Source organism: Rhinopithecus roxellana, chromosome 14 (genome assembly GCF_007565055.1).
Source record: "Rhinopithecus roxellana isolate Shanxi Qingling chromosome 14, ASM756505v1, whole genome shotgun sequence".
NCBI lineage: Eukaryota > Metazoa > Chordata > Mammalia > Primates > Cercopithecidae > Rhinopithecus > Rhinopithecus roxellana.
Genome location: NC_044562.1, coordinates 126,444,996 through 126,463,750, shown reverse-complemented (window position 1 = coordinate 126,463,750; position 18,755 = coordinate 126,444,996). Strand labels below are relative to the sequence as shown.

The window sequence follows — 18,755 nt, the reverse complement described above, 5'->3', positions numbered from 1 at the left end:
GATGAATGTAAACTTTACATAATCATTTTTCATTTGTTATCCAAAGTTGAAAGTGATTTTCAAATGCTAACTTTAAAATTATGATGAGCAAGATAATAGTTCTCTTTAAAACTGCCTGGCAATGGAATTTCGATAGTATACTGGTTTAGCAATGAGCTAGAAAAATAAACTCTCTTGCTAATGTAATAAATGGGCCAGAAATAAACCTCTCAGGGATTTGGGTGGTCGGGTGGGATGAGGGAGGGACACACAGAGGGGATGGTGGAATTGGATTTCTGAAATAAATGATCTGAAACGCTTAGCATAATATATCTTCAAAAAGTGGTGTCTTCCTTTATAAAATGCACATACCACCATCACAATATTGGAGCAACTCAAAAAATCTTAAATGTGTACCATGGCAAACACCTATGGTACCCAACTCAGTCTACAGCAGGGAACCCAAAAGTTCAATTCACTTTGGCTGTGGCTGTGCTCCAGGTACATATTTTCTCATGAGCTTTGTTTCTTTGTTCTAGAACCATCCTTCCCAATATTCCTTAACACTGAAATTATAAAGGTTAAATTAGTAATTGTTCATTTAATTGATGAGCTAAAACTCACACCCTTCCTTCTGAAAGCTAGAGTAATCTTCTAATAAAAGGTCAGGAATGATCTAATTTACTTGTAATTATTAATTCTTCTGTGACTTCTTAACCACGAATAAAGTCTTGGCATTGGAAAAAGGAAGATCTGAAACAGGACAAGGCAATTAAAAGTGGGTGGAGGAAGTATAGGAGTAGTGGAGAAAAAAGAAAGGAATGGATTTTCTAAATTTAAAACACTCTTTGCCCTTTCCTGAAATAATGACTTATATTCTTTGAGTTCACAAGAGAGTAATTGGATATGCATGATGCAATGCTGGAATTTTAGGTATTTTGCCTAAAGGTTATTAACAATTAGTACCACTAGGGGAAAAAAATCATAAAGTTAGTTAGAATAACAACCCTCTCTCAAAGGATAATTAAAACTGGACTTGTAATCTGGTCATAATAAAAATATATTTTGGTTATACTGGAGCCTCACATGTCAAGAGGCAAACTGACAAACTATAATATGTCCAACAGGTGGCCATGACTAAATGAAATCTGAAAAACAAGTTGTATGAGGACCAATGAAGGAACCTACATTGCTTCCTTTGAAGCAGTAAAGACTGAGAAAAAAACATGAAAAAGTGTCTTTATATAAATCATTTAACAGGAATGGTACACAGAACAGGGAGTAGATGTTATAAGTGGAGCTACTGATGACAGCATTAGAGCCAAAGGGTGAAAGGCAGATGTTGAGTCATTCAATAGAAGAGGTGTCTGATGTCTTCCTATCCAATATAGCAGAATCCATCCCACACTATATCTGAAAGATGACCACTTTGCTTTGATGTTTGCAGTGGTACAGAACTCACTATCTCGAGAATACCTTCCTCAGGATGGTAATAAGTGTGAGAAATGCCCTTTATAGTTCTAAATTTCTTCTCCACAAGACAACTCATTCCATTTTCATACACTTATTAGGTCTATCCATCCCTTAGTCTTCTATTTGTCAAGCAAAACATCTCCAATTCCTTGCACCATTATGAATTCAGTATTCTGAACCTTGTACCATTTTAGTCACCAGCTTTGTGGATACTCTTTGGATTGTAGTGTCTGTAACTGACATCCAAATTAAGTGCTCTTGATATGGTCTAACTAGCAACTGACCCCATCCATATTTATATTACCAAAGCAGAGAAACAAGAAACCTTCCAATGCAATTGTCTGATTGCTGACAACTTTTAATTTCCCTGTTCAAGAAAATCAATCAATGTGTGTTAGCGAAACACCTGTTATGTTCAACCTTGTGTTAGCCATCCTTTGATGTGTAACAGAAGTGTAAGGCCAGGCACCTTCAATATTTGTAGAGTCAATACTAAAATACATGAAATAATTTTATAATTTTTATAAGATGTACGTCATTATGTATACTTATATGAAATAGTCTCAAGTTCAGCAGGGAAGACTAGGCCCAGGTGGGCTGAGGAATGCATGTGAGGATGTAGGGAGACAGGAAACTTGAAGGATGGTTAGGGATTGTCTATGTGGAATGGAGAGAAAGGCCACAAAGGAGTGCGTGTGTAGGAATAATGAGTAATAAAGGAGGTCAAGGTTGGTAGGGACATGTGTGTGGTTACAAATAGAAATATTTGGATTTGTACCATAACATTGCTATTACAACTTCCTTTCTCCAATTCTAAACATGCTTGGTTTTACAGAAAAAAATTGCAGGACTCGGATTTCCATGGGTATTAGTCTGCAAATGAATCCCTGATGAGATATTATGAGGAGCTAAGAGAGTGATGCTAGAATTCTCAAGTGGCAAAGGCAAATTTCAGGGCTGACTTTCTGGATAACCATTTTTTTTTCTGAGCATGAGAATTTCAGTTCATCCAGCGGGAGAAATATTTTTTGATAGATGGGACTTTTGGTGCATTTTGAATTATGTCATCTTGGGGACAAATGGTCCCAAAAGCAAAAGTCCTAAATGTGTACATCTGATCCAACTCTAAGAACTTTTTCTCAGTTGTAACGTTAAAGAATTTCTATTTTAAAGTGGTGTTCTGCAAGATCCCATCCATATTTCTACTTCCAAAGCAGAGAAACAAGAAAATCAATTTGCCAACATAACTGAATAAATCCAGGTAAATACATATTTGGCTTTCAGTTAGCCAGGGAGTCTGAATTTCTAGAGAATATTGAAGAGACGGCATCAGACAATGAAATTTTCTTTAATAGGGACCATAACCTCAGAGTTGCTGCTCTGTTTTTTAATATTGTACAATTAAATTCTTTTTGCACCATGCTCTGCTTATAGCTTCTGTGGAAACTTAAACATTATTCAATAGAATAATTTCCTGGAAAATCTTTTGAAAGTGGTCACAGCCTCTGACCTTGCTCTGGTGCCCTGGGTCTGCCAGCATGCTGTTTCATTGTCTCAGGAAGGTTTGGTGCCAAGAGACAGTCCAAGAGTTAGTGCATAAAGAAAACTAGGTTCATAAAATAATTAATATTTGCCTTCTTTCAAGGAGGGAAACTGCCACTTCCAACCATTTTATGCATCTATCACTTCTCTTCTATCTTCATCATTCAACCCTTCAACTGGCCTACCTAGATGATAGGTAAAAATTATAGATTTTTAACTCTTAAGAAATAACTGCCTAAGTCATTTCTTTCAAACCATTCTCATTACCAATGGGAAACACAGGCCCAGAAAGCCTAAATGACTTTTGCAAGACCACAGAGTCAGGACTTAAACTCCATATTGCGGAAGATGAACCAGGGTTCATTTTTTTAAAACTTAGCGATGGTATGACAAAATCACCAAACAGTTAAAATACAGCCTCTGATTGTACTGGTGTGCCATTAAATACCAGCCCCAACTAGATTACAGTGTATATCAGTAATATTTTAAGGGATAAAGAGAAAAAATATGGCTCCTATTATCAAGCTATTTAAAGGAGCTAGGTAATAAAATAATTATAATTTATTTTTATGGTTGGTTCTTCCCTTTATTTTGGAGACAGACTCTTGTTCTGTTGCCCAGGCTGGACTGCAGTGGCATGATCTCGGCCCACTGCAACCTCCACCTCCTGGGTTCAAGTGATTTCTGGCTAATTTTTGTACTTTTAGTAGAGACGGGGTTTCACCACGTTGGCCAGGCAGGTCTTGAACTCCTGACCTCAAGTGATCCGCCTGCCTCGGCCTCCCAAAGTGCTAGGATTACAGGCATGAGCCACGTCACCTGGCCTCAAATAGTTTTTTTATGGCGATATGATAACAGACAAATAACAATGACCCGGGCTGCCAAACAGAGGGTGAATTTTCTAAGGATTAGTAGCAAGGAAGACAATGGGAAGGAAAAAGCAAAAAGATGAAAAAGGAAAAAAAAAAAAAAACCATAACTACTTGAGACTGGGTAATTTATACAGAAAAGACATTTAGTTGATCCACAGTTCCACAGGCTATACAGGAAGCAAGGGTGGGGAGGCCTCAGGAAACTTAACGATCATGGAGGAAGGCAAAGCAGGCACATCTTACATGGCCAGAGAAGAAGGAAGCGAGCAAAGGTGGAGGAGCTACACACTTTTCAACCACCAGATCTCGTGAGAGTTCACTCACTATCACAAGAACAGCAAGGGGGAAATTCACCTTCATGATCCAGTCACCTCCCACTGGTCCCCTCCTCCAATCCTGGGGATTGTAATTCCACATAAGATTTGGGCAGGGACACAAATCCAAACCATATAAGCTCCATTCTGAATTCAAGTGTACGTTGGTCTTGCCAAAATTATCAAAACCTTCTCCGTAAATACCACTTTCAGCCTTGTAGGTTAAGCCCCGATTGTTTGTAAAAGTAACTTGATCTACATGTCTACAATTGTTCTCTAATTTACTTTATCCAAGTGAAAACACACACACACACACACATACACACACACACACACACAGTATTTTAGGCCTTGATTTTCATCATGAAATTTTAAAAATCTAAAATTGTCTATTGTACCATAGTTAAAACTTCGAAGGAAAAAATGCATTTTGTATTTCTTCTTTTTAGAGAGGCCCAAACATCTCTCCCCAGGGTTGGAGAGTGGAGGTAGGATACTGGAACTCCCTCTCAGGCCTCTGAATATGGAAAAATTAAGAAGAATGGGATGGGGCTGGGGGGAGGAGGTAGTAAGCGAACAAATGACTTCTTTTTAATCCAGAGTTACCCATTTGGAGAGAGATACAGAGTTATATCCTAACAGTTCTTTTTTAAAAAATAAGTCGTAAGTATGCTCATGCCCTAACAAGTTAGTGAATTTTTCCATTAAAATTAAAATTAAATAGAAGGTCATGGTAAATTGCCCATTTCATTTCTCCTTCTAGATTAAAAAAAAAAAAAAAGAGGTACTTTGTCACTTGTTACTGTGAGTGCAATTCAGCCTTAATACATGTGTTTATGTCAAGGGGGCCATTTACACTGTTGCCTGCTGGAGTTTTTCTTCTTTCAACTTAGTAGGGAATATTTGTGATCTTTATTACCCCAAATAAATCTACAAAATGCCTTTTGCTTGAGGCCTTTTAATTTCAGATAAATAAATCACATTAAGTTCCTGGCTGTCATATTAAGATAAGCATGGATCGAAAAATAACAAAAGTGTGTTTTAAGCTAACTGGCTTTAGATTAAATAGTGGTAAATTTCTCTGGGTGACCCCCAAATCATATTGATGATGGGATATTTTTTGGTACTTTTGGAGTGTTTCTTGAAGAATATAAACCTGTTTAAACTAGAAGTGGAGTTTTTAAATCATGTATGGGCCTACTTGTACAGTATTATTCAAATCCAAGCTCCTTGCGGTGGCAGTAAATCTATCTTTTAAACAGGGATATTTCCCCGGTTACATTAGGGATCAATTTTATAACTTTGTTGGTTAATAGTGACTCCATCTATACAGTGGTTTATTTATTAACTATAAAGATCCTAGTCCTGAATTTCTCATCATCCTCTGTACTGTTAGAGCTTAAACTCTTAAAGACAATTCAAATTCAATGTATTCCATTACTGACTCTACATCAGCCATCACTCCAATTCTGCTCCTAATCAGATTAAGCCTTGGTTCATAATGCCACCTCCTCTGAGAAGCCTTCTTTGGACTTCTGAAGGACAGTCTCCTAAAATATGTTTTATAGAACCCCCTCCATCCCTCCAAGCCCCAGTGGAATAATCTTGATAAATGTGAAATATTTCTTGCAAACAATGTTTAGAGTGAAAAGGAAGGATAAACTCCCAAGGTTAGGGCCTAAATATATGTTCTCTGATGGATTAAAGAACAGTGGGCAGATTTGATAAGAAACAGGAAATCATGGATAGAACGTGAGTACAGAGTTTTACCCTGACCCTTTTTGTGTCTCCTTGCCCCAGAAAACCTGGATTCAAATTCTAGACACCCCCTAATTAGACACATGCATATCACATACAGGTCACCAAAGGAAACTACAATGAGGATCGTTCCTAAGGGGCAAGGTCAGATCTTCTGGGTGATCTGGTTCAGTCACACCAGATGTCTTTCTGGACTTAGCTCTACTAAACCCTGTTGTTGGAAAAATGGTTCTTGGAAGACAGTGATGTTATTTCATCAGGGGCTTCATGGTTATGAGAAAAAGCCTAAACACTCCCTTGCTTCTCTAAAGTAGGACCAGCAGTCTATAATAAGTATCCTTTGGTGGATAGCTTATCCCATAGCTCTCCCTACCACTGTTCAGGAATAACATAACCATTGAAGCATGTAGCAATACCCAATTTTGAGAGCCCTGGTTTCATCTCCCTTGTGCTGGACAGAGGGCATAGCTGAGAGGCCAGACTCTTATCTTGGCAGGGGTCTGGGACTGTCTGCATCTCTGAAACAACTCCTGGTGGGTAATTGGGGAGTGACATTGATGGGTTTCCAGGGTGGCTCTGGGGTCTGCATTTCGCTGAGAATACAGCTATGATTTAGAAATTCATCCCAAGGGTTGAGAACAGGCAAAGATAATGTGAGGCTCGCTAGCCCTGGTCTCCTTTGACCTCAGCAGGGTGAATCAGGGATGCAGAACAGTAAACCATGTGCTGTTATTGAGTTGGCATAGCGTGATGTTTCGCTTTCAGAGCTTTTATTGCTATTACAGTGCACTGAGCTCTCTCTTTGTTTGCTACACATTCTCTCCCCAAGAGACAGCCTCTTTTTCTCTTGAGAGATTTGAAAAACAAATCATAGTTCTTATTTTATTCAGTGTCCACCATTAAGAATTCATGCAGAGCAGTTTTACTTGTTGCCAATTAAGAGCTCCCAGTGGAGGTCTATGATTACAGTGAAGGCAACCTGTTTAATACTTGGCGTCTCCTTAGTCTACATAAATTAACCCCATGAGGGTAGAGGCATGCTAATTCTTAAGATGTCTGGATGATAGGATGCTAAGATCCAGGATACATAGAAGGTACATCTTCAAGAGGCTCTGGGTCTGACTCTGCTCAGAAAGCATGTCTGCTTTTGCTTCTTACCTATATTTTACAACTACAAGATAATTTCTAGATAACATTTTAGCAAAGAATATTTCTTTCTCAAGGATAGAATAATGGCATGTGGCCTCCCAGCAAGCAATTTCTCTCTCTCAATTTAGAGCTAGAGGAAACTTTAGAGGCACCAGAGCCATTAACCTCTAGCTAAAAATGTATAGATATATCAAAATTATGGGGAACATGAATGAGTATTTTGAGCATGGATCATTTTATTTCAATGTTCATTCTATGTAGTTAAGACATATTTGAATCATAAGGAGAATGAAAGCAAAGTTTTTACCCAATGTTTTTCTATTTCTTTTCTTAGAATAAGAATCACATGCAAGCCAGAAAGGAAAGGTAAAATTCCATTTAAAACATTTTGGATATATAAAAGTAATTATCCTTTTTTGCTAGAAAGGATGAGCCTTACAGGATCTTCTTCTAACCAGGGACCTATACATGCTTTAAAATTTAGTCTTTTACTCCCCCTGGTGATGTAGGAAACCATTAGTTTCCCCACCTTGGGAAGCAGGAGTTAAGTCCTTTACTTGGGCAAACAGTTTGTAATCAGTAGTTTAGATTCTTGGAAGTTTGTACTGAGGCTTTGACTTCCCCTCAGGAAATGAGTGAGGAACTTGGCATTGAGGTTTCTACAGGCTGACTCTCCCCTTTTACCAATAACCCAGACTCCTCACACTGTTAGATGCCCTTAAGTCACCCAGCCCAGTACCAGTGAAGCAGGTGGTACAAGTCATATGTATTCTATATTTGCATAGCAGTTAGATAGATCACCACTTCCCTCGATATGTTCCTTGCAACCTTGGAGTAGATGCTCTAAGAAAGATAGGATTCAGAGTTTTATTTTTAAAGTAAAAATGATATTTCATATCCAATATTTGCATATACGTAGCACATGTTAGTAGGATTAATGGCTCTAAGAAGTTCTACAATTAAAACAAAATGTTTAATACTTGGTTTTATCTAAAATTTTTAAAATTTATTTGACCATGGAGTACCTTCATTTTTCTTAAAGTATCTATGACATAGTGACACGGAATATTGGTGTTCCTTGGAACATACTCAGGAAAATGCCTGCATAGATTATTTAGATCACTGATGCTCAACTGGGAAAGGGGATGATTTTGTCCCTTAGGGAACCCTTGAAATATGCCCAGAGACATTTTTGTTGTCACAACTGAGGGGTACTACGGGCAGGTGGTGTAAAAGCCAGGGATCATCCTAAACATCGTCCCCTATGACGAAGAATTGTCTGTCCCCAAATGTCGACAGTGCCTTGGTTGAGAAACCCTAGTGCAGATATAGCTTGTTCAAATGAGGCTTAGGTGATCTGGAATCTGTGATTGGTAGCTAGCACTCTGCATTCAGTAGATTTTGTCATTTGATTTTGACCACGCAGACCTACTTACTCATTCTTCATTACCGTAAGACTTTTGATAAAACTCGCACCAGTTTGACTTATGAACATTTGAAACAAAACAAAGATGATAATGGTCCTTTCCTGAAACAGACCCCTCCTTGCCTGGGGACCAGACCAACTGCCTTTATAAAACTAACAAATTAACTACAAGATTAGAAATTATGGCTCAGGAGTCATGCAGCCAGAGGCCACAAGATTCCTCACCTCCCTAGTTGCTCGTATGAGTAACATCATTATGGCAAAACCAAAGATTGGTATTTGAGGTGTTTTTTCAGACCCTGCACTCTCATGGATCAACAGGTACCATCCAGAGTGGTGAACTGGCTCCTCAGGTCTTGCAGCCCCCACTCTGGAACTGACTCAGTGCAAGAAGACAGCTTCGACTCCCTATGATTTCATCCCAAAACAACCAATCAGCACTCCCCATTCTCTAACATCCCTACCCCCACCATCAAACTATTTTCTAAAAAGTCTGGCCTCTGAATCTTGGAGGAGGCTGATTTGGGTAGTTGTAAAACTCCAGTCTCCCATTAACACGAAAAGAAAGAATATCTGAAGTGAATACTTGGACATTATCTTCTTGAGCTACTGGCAAATTGTTAGATTGTTACATTAGTCATTTATCCTCATGTTCTTTGAAGCTTTCTATGATATATGTATTATGTAGCTGTATCATTGCATAATATTTAAGTGTTATTAAAAAACATGTTTTATAAATGCAATATAATATTCTAGACACCATTTCATAATCTCAGTGCTGAGTAATCTTAATTACTGGCTATATGAATACCTTCTTTTCACAGATAAGAAAACTTCATTTCAGAGTTGTTATCCAGCAGCCAGTTTTTGCAGGCCAGACAAGAGTCCAAGTCCCCAAAACCTCCAGTCCAGTTTTCTTCCTATTGTATAGTATTATGCTGCTCTCACTTTTTTATACATAATTTTACTTTTGTGGCTTGAAAGTAATTTCAATGCCATAAGCATTCATAAATTCAATTTGTATTTTCCAACTGTCTGTTTATTTTAAACTCTTAATATGAGGCCACAAATGGATAAAGATTTTTTATCACATGGTAGGAGAGACATTTTCAGCACTCTTTTATGTTTCTTGTCAGTCACAAATATATTTAGCCAAATCAGAAATAGTAAAAAATGATATAAAAAAATCCTTTTTCTCCAAATACTAACTTTTCACATTAGAACAAATAAAGGTACAGGAAATTATGGTTGTGTTTCAACCTGAACTAGTATACAGGTTGTCGCTGTGTGTGTGTGTGTGTGTGTGTGTGTGTGTGTGTTTTAAATCAAGCAGGGAGATACAGAGCAGATTAAACTCACCCCAACTTATACTCAAGTCTTAGACTAAGTTCTAGACTCTGACTCCATTCTCTTCTTTAGATGAATTCTGAGTTTTCTTCTTTAGGAAGGATTTGTTACTATCAAAAAGACAATTGAGTTATAGGACTGCTCCCTGCTAGACAGTTATTTATAAACTCCACAAATTCCTTTGCAACTTGAAAACGCAGAGATAGATTGTAGGTCTATTTCTGTAGAATATTAGACAGGACCCCAAAATAACCAGTTATCTCAAAAGTGTTATTGCAACATATTTTTTTTTGTCACAGCAGATGGTTATGCTATAAGAACCAACTAAACTTGGTGAAAGGCTAGCAGCCTCCTCCATGAAGAAAAGGAAACTTTTTAATCTTTGCACCTAATCCTATATTATTTATGCAAGTCTTATCATTCACCAAGTGGCAACAAGAGTATGCTCTGTTTCAACCATGCTTTTGATCAGTCCTCAAAGGTGGTAGCCATAAATTAATCCTGACCACTATTATTATTGGAAGATCTAGATATTCAGAACTTGACTCTAAGTTATAAGTTAGCTCCAGTATAAATGGAAGGCCATCAGTTAACATTAGCATCAATGACAAATAGCCCACTACTCCATGACAATGGTAGCAGCCACAAATCAAAGGCATATAAAATCAGAGAAGGAGCCTATACTGATTTATGGGAGCATTTGTTTAACTTCAGGCAATCTGGTTGTGCTTGTGAACATGACATGCTATTCCCATGATCCTCTGTATATCGTAGATTCTATTCTAACTTATGAATAAGCATTTAAAAATTTAATCATAACCAGAAAGGATTTCCTACACTGTTCACTGTCACTCACATATTGTTCTCTAAAAACAATTTGGCTACAGTTGTTGTCATGATATTGTAATAACCATCATAAAGCCTGTCACTTTAAGTCAGTGAAGTCAGGATCTGTTGGCAAAAATATAATCAAAAGTAATTTCATGATTCAATAAATAGTATATAAATCTGCTATTATTGGGGTTCATTTTCTTTCAATACCACCCATTTCCATCTTTTCACTGGAATTATTCTGACTATCCAAGTGTCATTATTACCTTCTATTGTTATTTAAATGGAGTATTTTTATTAGATCCTCTGACACTATATATAAGGCTTTGCTTCCTCAGCAGTAATAATTCCATTTCTGAAGGAAAATGGAAGTAACTATACACAAAATTCTAAGCTCTCACTTTATGTTAACTCCATGCCTGAAATGGAAGTTTAATTTAATCATATCTGAGAAGACCTAGGTTTTTATTAGCTACCTCAAGAAAGTAAGAAAAATAGCCCTTTCCATGCAGGTTATTTTGGTTCAAAGAGCCCATGAAACCATTATTCATCTATAATAATGCATGTAAGATACACTTACTAACCAAATTAAACTCTAAATTTCTTTCATCAGATGGCGTTCATTTTGTTTTGTAAAATTTTCTTTAGGAAGATGGGAAAAATAAAATATTCTATATAAATAGTTGAAATAAAACATTATATTGGTTATACAGTTTTTAAAATTACTTTACAAGAGATCTATAGAAGATATAATTAAAAGGACACAACCATACATACATTATTGTTGATTTAATTAATACATTGGTTCACAAAAGAAAACTATCAGAATCAGGGTACAGTTCTCAAAAACAAATCTAGCAAATATTGTATCAATTACATAAAATTAACTGGTGTGTCCATTAGTGTCAAACAGACTTCACTGAATTTTTGTTGTATCCTACCAGCAGTTTTTCTATGTATAGAAATAGAATATTCTCTGTTACTATAATCAGAGGTCTGTCTTCCAGTAGAAAAACGAATATAAGAATATAACATATTAAACTATATAGTACTTTACCCAAGACCTAGAACTCCTGAAAGAAGATACATTTCGAGGTTATTAGAATTTTTACAATGGTGCAACAAGAAGAGGCAACCCAGCCTGGCAAGGAGCCCAATGGTGATGGATTTGGATGAAGTCTAGCAAGAAAACAAGAGAGTTAGTAAATGTTTACCTGCCATCTCTGTGTACAGAGAGAGCACTCTCCCCATGCTGCAAGGAGATGAAAAGAAATAAAGGGACTGGGTCCGGTGGCTCACACTTGTAATCTCAGCACTTTGGGAGGCCGATGCAGGTGGATCACCTGAGGTCAAGAGTTCGAGACCAGCCTGGCCAACATGGTGAAACTCCATCTCTACTAAAAATATAAGAAAATTAGCTGGGCATGGTGGCAGGCACCTGTAATCCCAGCTACATGGGAGACTGAGGTAGGAGAACTGCTTAAACCTGGGAGGTGGAGACTGTGGTAAGCCAAGATCCTGCCATCATACTCCAGCCTGGGCAACAAGAGCAAAACTCTGTCTCAATAATTAATTAATTAATTAATTAATTAATGACTTTAGGGGCTTACTGAGGGTTGGTGAGACAAATGTCCTTAATAAAACAATTCTGGTGCAATGTGAGGCATCATGTATTTAAGTACCAGCATATTTATTTCAAAAAGTAAGTAAGAGCTGTAGGAACTTCAAAAAGGAAATTTAAGTTCTATAGCAGCACCTACAAAAGACATAATGGCACGTGCCCTAAAAAGCTAAATAATAATATTACAACCATCTTTGCCAATCTCAATTCCTAAGAGGCCCCAGGGAATGAATCACTTGGCAATATGACTTCTGTGATATTAATCTCCCATTTCCAATATGCATGCAGAAACCTTCTCAGACATTTTCCTTACCTAGTGTCAGAACCCTCTATGTAGAATAAAAACTAAATATTGGATAGCTGTACAACAGCATTATTAAAATATTCCCCTTTAATGTGAAGAGAAGCTGGACTTTGAAGCAGCAATGTTCTACTTTTTAACTAGAGAAAAACTTAAATAAATCTTGAAGTAAGCAAGGATCAAAGAATTTGGGTTCTAGCTTCCACATTACAGCTTTGCCATTCCAGGATGACAGTTTCTTAGAATCTAACAGTTTTTAGTGAGACAAGTACTTAGTATACATTCTGTAGTCTAACTGAAATATTTTAGATCAACAAAGCTCTAAAGGATGCTGCATGAACAAACAAATAAGAACATGAATTAAACTCACCTCCAGAGACTCCTGTGTTGCTCTTCGAGCTGACTCAGCAGATGCTCAATGTATTTATTGGAGTCCATGTATTCCTGCACAAGCAGACAAAGACAGATGAAAACTCGCTACCACAGCCCCAGCATGCTGAGACTCTGTCCTTATCTCTACAAGGAGTATTTTCGAAAGATTATCCCTAGTTCCCTTCCGGTTCTAGATTCTCTGCTTCTGTGACTTACAATCATATGTAAATACTATTTTTCTCATATCCTATGATAGTTTTGTAAACAAATCACAGAAGAGAACGGTTGTTACACTGAGTCAGCATTACGATCCTCTTACTCACAGAAAAAAAGGCCTAAATTTCATAGTCATCTAAACTGGGGTCTGTGTTCTACTGTATACAAATGTTCCTGCCCACCATAGAAAAAAAAATAGACAAAACAGTTCTTGATTTTACTGGTCTTATGACAGTCATGTCCCAGCAAAAGTAATGTTTTTAAACTATATAGAATATTTTATATAAATATAATATATATCCATATTCACTGGGTACTTGTATACACTAATGGACATGTCCATTTTTCTTCAGCTCCATATATACACACAAAACAGTATTTTTTTTTTAATTCTTAAACATAAATCTTTGGCTTCTAAAAAGACATGAAAAGTATGGTGTGTTCTGCTCTATAGAAATGTATATGTAAATTTATTTCTCTAAATCAAACTATTTTCCTGAAATGTATCTGAAAAAAAAAATAAAGAATTCATGTGTCACGTAAGAAGTAAGCAGAAAAATCCATAGATTATTACAATGGATTTAATTTGTGATTTCTGCATACGAGGCTCATATGCAATGGTGTTTCCTTTGCTAACCTGGAGAAAATACGACCTATACAAATCATTTTATATTGTTTTGCTCTGAATCTGGTATTTTATTCCCTTTCTGTTTTGAAGTCTACCCTGCAGGCCTCTGCTTCTACATTATAGCGGCCTTCAATGGAATAGTATGCAATGATTTCGATGCTAAGGCACCCATGACAGCTACTGTTCCATTTCTATAGATTTGAAATAAACTGAGAACTTTGATTAACAGTGATATTTTCCTTTCAGAAATGTAGGTTTCTTATGAAATGCTATATATGATGTATTGCTCTTAAAGAAATATTCACTACAATAAGGTGAGGGGCTGAGAGAAAGATAGGCGTTGACCCCATATAATGGAAAGGGACCAGTCCTGATTTCTTTTGATCCTGGATCTACCCGTGTGGCCTTGAAAAGCCTTTTTACCTTTCCAAAATGTTTGCTAGACTAGAGGGTATACTAAGTCCTTGTCTAGCTAGAAACTGTTGCGATTCTAAGATACTGTAATTCTGTTATAGCTAATTAGCTAAGAAGTTTTATGCTTATTGAATAAACACTTATTTTCAGGTGACTACTGAAAAGTTATTTAAACAAGACCACTGGGAATGTTAAAAACAAAGCAGAAATCTCTGCTACTGCAGGAAGATGCAGCATACGTGGTTATGCTTTTAAGTGTCCTGACCAAGGCTAAACCATGATTTAGAACACTGGACACTATCAAATACATGAATTCTTAAATATGTTCAGCCAAGAAAAACTAAATACATTGTTCCCAAGTAGAAATAAATGTACAGATCTTAAAGTTATTCATTTTTTCCTCATTTAACAACTATGTTTAAACATCTGTTAGATGCCAAGAGCTGTTCTAAGCGCTGCAGATATGGTAATCACCAAGAGGGGGAAAGCCACTGACCTCAAGGAGCTTACAGTCTGTCAAAGGGGCATACTGAATAAATGAACAGATTGGTTTCACATTGGCTACATGCTATGAAGTAAACAGGTAATAGGAAAGACTTTGGGAGGAGCAGCTATGTCACGTGAGGACTCCGGAAGAAGACTCCGACCAAGTGATATTTGAGCTAAGACTTGGAAGAGAAGGAAACCATATAGAGAAAAGGGAGCCAGACACTGCAGGCAGAGAAAACACCATATGCAAAGGTCCTGAAATGTGCTGTTGGAGGAACAGAAGGAAGCCAGTGGGTTCTGGGAACAGGGACTCAGGGATACTGGGTCTCAAATGAAGTTGGCGAGGTAGGCAGGACCAAATCAGGTGCAAGTCTTAGAAAGCAGCTTGGACTTGTCATTTTGTTCATTCTGATTATCTCAAGTGAGAGGTTGAAGCGGAAAGGTGTAGTGATGACAAATAAGACTTCAGTATCAAAGAGACTTAGGTTCAAATCCTAGTTTTGATACTTACTAGCTATGTTCCCTGGTCACATTATTAAATCTCTCTAAGCCTTAGTTTCTTCATCTTTGTCAGAGGCATAAATAATGCTTCATTTATGGAGGCATTGTAAGTGTTAAACAAGAAGTTTAAGTACATCCATCCATCATGGCTGCCAAATAGCAAGCATGGCCTTTTTCAGAGTATTATATACCTCTTTTCAAAAGGAAGATCACTTTACAAGGTGAAGCCATTTTTCATTTTCTCTTCTCTTGCCAAACTTCAAGACTTTTAAGTGTACAGTTCTTAGGTTATACACACTAAATATTAGAATAGGCAGTTAGGCAGAGATTGATAATACTGATCTCTAATCATTGAATGTAGTTGTCACTGGCTTGTGATTTCAAAGTTATTTCAAATAAAAATATTAGCTGCTTCCATTTAAACTAGCTTTATCCTATTTTCCATATAAACAACTATGATGACAAATCTTAAACCACTTAAAAATGGGAAACTAAGATTATTGATTCTTTATCCCTCTTTTCAGCTATATTTTTTCTCTATGGCACTCTTACTTCCAACATTCAACATATTTTACTTATTTATTAAGGTATTGCCTCAATATAAGGCTAACACAAATGGATTGGGAAAAGAGACATGCATCTTACATATATTTTTTGTTAAGTGAAATTGTTTTTGCTCAACCTGAAAGAACTTAGGAAGTACCTTCATACCTGTATCATTTCCGGACCCTGAACTGGAAAAGTTAGTTACCTAATGTGAAAACACTATCACAAGATTATAAAATAGAATTACTCCTAGGGGGAATTTTGTGGATCCCTTTGGAGATTAACTCCAAGAAAACAATGGAGGGTGGCAGCACTGGGGCTGGCAGTAGTTAAGAGAAAACTATGGTCACCATAAGTAAAATGCTGTAGGCATAGTGGCTGCAACAGCTTTGGGAGCAAGTACACAGAGAAGGTTATTGTACAGAGACTCCAGTATCCCAGCATGCCTGCAAAGGCAGAAAGAAAAGGTCCAGATAGATTTTTTTCAGAGTAAACTGAAAAAATGCACCATGGAACCCATGAACAAGTACTGTAGGACAAGAGAGAGAACATGATCCTTAATCATAAAAGAGGGTGTGATTCTGAAAATTATTTACATAAGAAAGATATGAAAGCATTTTAGAAAGAGCCTTCACATGTTCACTAGTATCCAGAAAGATGTGGTCTCTCTGACACATGTGAAGGAAGATTTTTTTTTTTTAAATGTTGAGATGAAAAGACAGCAGAGTTAGATTTTACAAGATAATAGGGTGAGCGGCCAAGATAATAAAATGACATAAAATAAAGAAGGGGCTCAGTGAGCTAAGAATTTCAAGGCAACATAGACTGTACTCGCAGAATGGAAACCTATTTATTACTGTCCTGTGATTTTTATTATGAGGTGACTCTCCTCATCATGAAATGGTGCTTCAGAGACAACAGGCAACAGATTTTGGTGTATTGGCGCTGAATTGTTCATACAGATGAAAGTCTATTTCTCAATATCTCTTTTGGGAAATAATCAAATTCCCCAACCCAGGCCAGGTACTTACATATTCCTCTTCTCCTAGTTCTACAGTATAAGTCAATTAGTATATGTATCATTCAGTTAGTGAAGAGTAAGCATGATGTAATCCAGGGAGAAAAAATAAACAACCATATCCACATCTTCCTTGATGTCAGTGTTCACTATTCCTAACACATTATCTATGAAAAATGTCTATTTCCCAAGCCTTGCTTTGTTCAGCATGCAACTTCCTACCTCATTCCGCACAAAGACATTATTAAACTATTGTTACTACTAACTTGATCAATATCCTATTCTACTGGTTTCTCTTAGAATTACAAAACCTACCTTAGATACAATAAATAGTAGAATTGACAATGAAAACATACATACAGTCCTGAGGAAGATAAACTTAACCTGTAACTAAATTAAGAAATAAAGGATAAGGATAAAAATGAATGCAGACATGATTGATAAACAGGCCAGAAAATATTGGTTTGCCAAATAATGATAGCATTTGAGTACTTGATAAGATTTGAGATGCAAACAACAAACAAAGGGATAAAGAAATATTTCAGCACAGGGGAAAAGATGAGGACGTGATTATGCACATCGAAAGGATTCATCACTTTCCAGGTAGAGTTAATGGAAAACAAACCACATGTCTATTGGCACAAGAGTTGAATAAAAATAGTGAAAGCAAAAATGGGGGGCTTGCTTGAATGCTTATAGCCTAACAAGGAGCAAAACCACATTAGCTCCATAGCTTACAGCCACCCCAAATGCCCATTGAAATTAGTTTATAGACGAACCATAAATATTACTCCCAATTAAGTAGCTCCTATGTAACAAAGCAACAGAAAGACATTCTCAGGCATTCATGAATTCGTAAAATATAGGACCTACATCTTTCCATTAAAAACTTAAAGATACACATATGCATAACCAAAAGGTGTCTGTGTGCCAGATAAGTATATGTACACATGCATGTATAAGTATATATGCACATATGTAATACCTGAGCAAAGAATAAAAAATAGGAATTCACAATATAAAAAGAGGCTTCAAAAGAGGTTAATTCAGCCAAACAGATGTTTTAAAAAGTAATTATAAAATAAACATAAAATCCCAGAAAGAAAAAGTAGAATATACATTATCTATTTTTGTGATGGGCAGAAAGAGGACAAGAGGGAAAGAAAGAGGGAACTATTAATAGAAGGGTGCATAAATCACTTTGAATACAGGGGAAGAAATTATTGTTCTATTTTTGACTTGATAATAAAAAATGCTTAAGTATAACGTTGTGTTTTTCCTGTGTATGCACAATTGGGGAAAGCAATTTGGTGATACATGTGATTTTAAGACATCGTGCCCTTTTGATCTAGAAACTCCCTGTCTAGAAATCAGCCTGAGGAAATAATCAGATTAAAGCAAACAATATTTATCGAAATATTATTTGTGACAATATGGAAAGACTAGGTATGTCTTATTTTCCAAAACTATAGAAATAATTAAAATAAAGCATGCTTTTTTCATTCGAAGAAATACAATTCTTAAACTTTGTAAAGAATACATAATAAACTAGAAAACAGTGTAATGCTAAGTGAAAGCAGGATAAAAAACTACATAATCTCTCTCATCACTATTTAGAAAATGTATATGAAAGATTAATATCCTTCAGTAAATGGTAATATGGGCTAATTTAATTTTCTTCTGTATATTTTTTCTTTGTCTATAGTTTTTAAAAACTATATGCTCATTACAAAAATTTAAAGTAATGGATATTACATAGAAAAATACCGTACCAGAAAATAATGTTCATTAAGATTTGATTATAAATTTTAGAAAGCTTGATCTGAAATGCCACAAGGAAACCATTTCCTTTATATTATTCTAAAGCTAGACTCACGTTTGAAACAATGAACCCCCCTTTCCACTTGCCCTCATTAGTGTTCTGATAAAAGCATTTCACCAAAGTTAGGATTAAGGGG

The 18,755-nt window shown here is 36.4% G+C and overlaps 1 protein-coding gene across 1 annotated transcript in view; it reads right to left on the bottom strand.

Annotated features, from left to right (window-relative positions):
- Positions 1-18,755, bottom strand: part of NCKAP5 (NCK associated protein 5) — a 944,753-nt gene that overhangs the window by 611,802 nt on the left and 314,196 nt on the right. Inside the window, exon 3 of the mRNA XM_030917014.1 lies at positions 12,984-13,057. Within this exon, the coding sequence (XP_030772874.1) occupies positions 12,984-13,057 (74 nt within the window). The remainder of the gene's footprint in view (positions 1-12,983; positions 13,058-18,755) is intronic.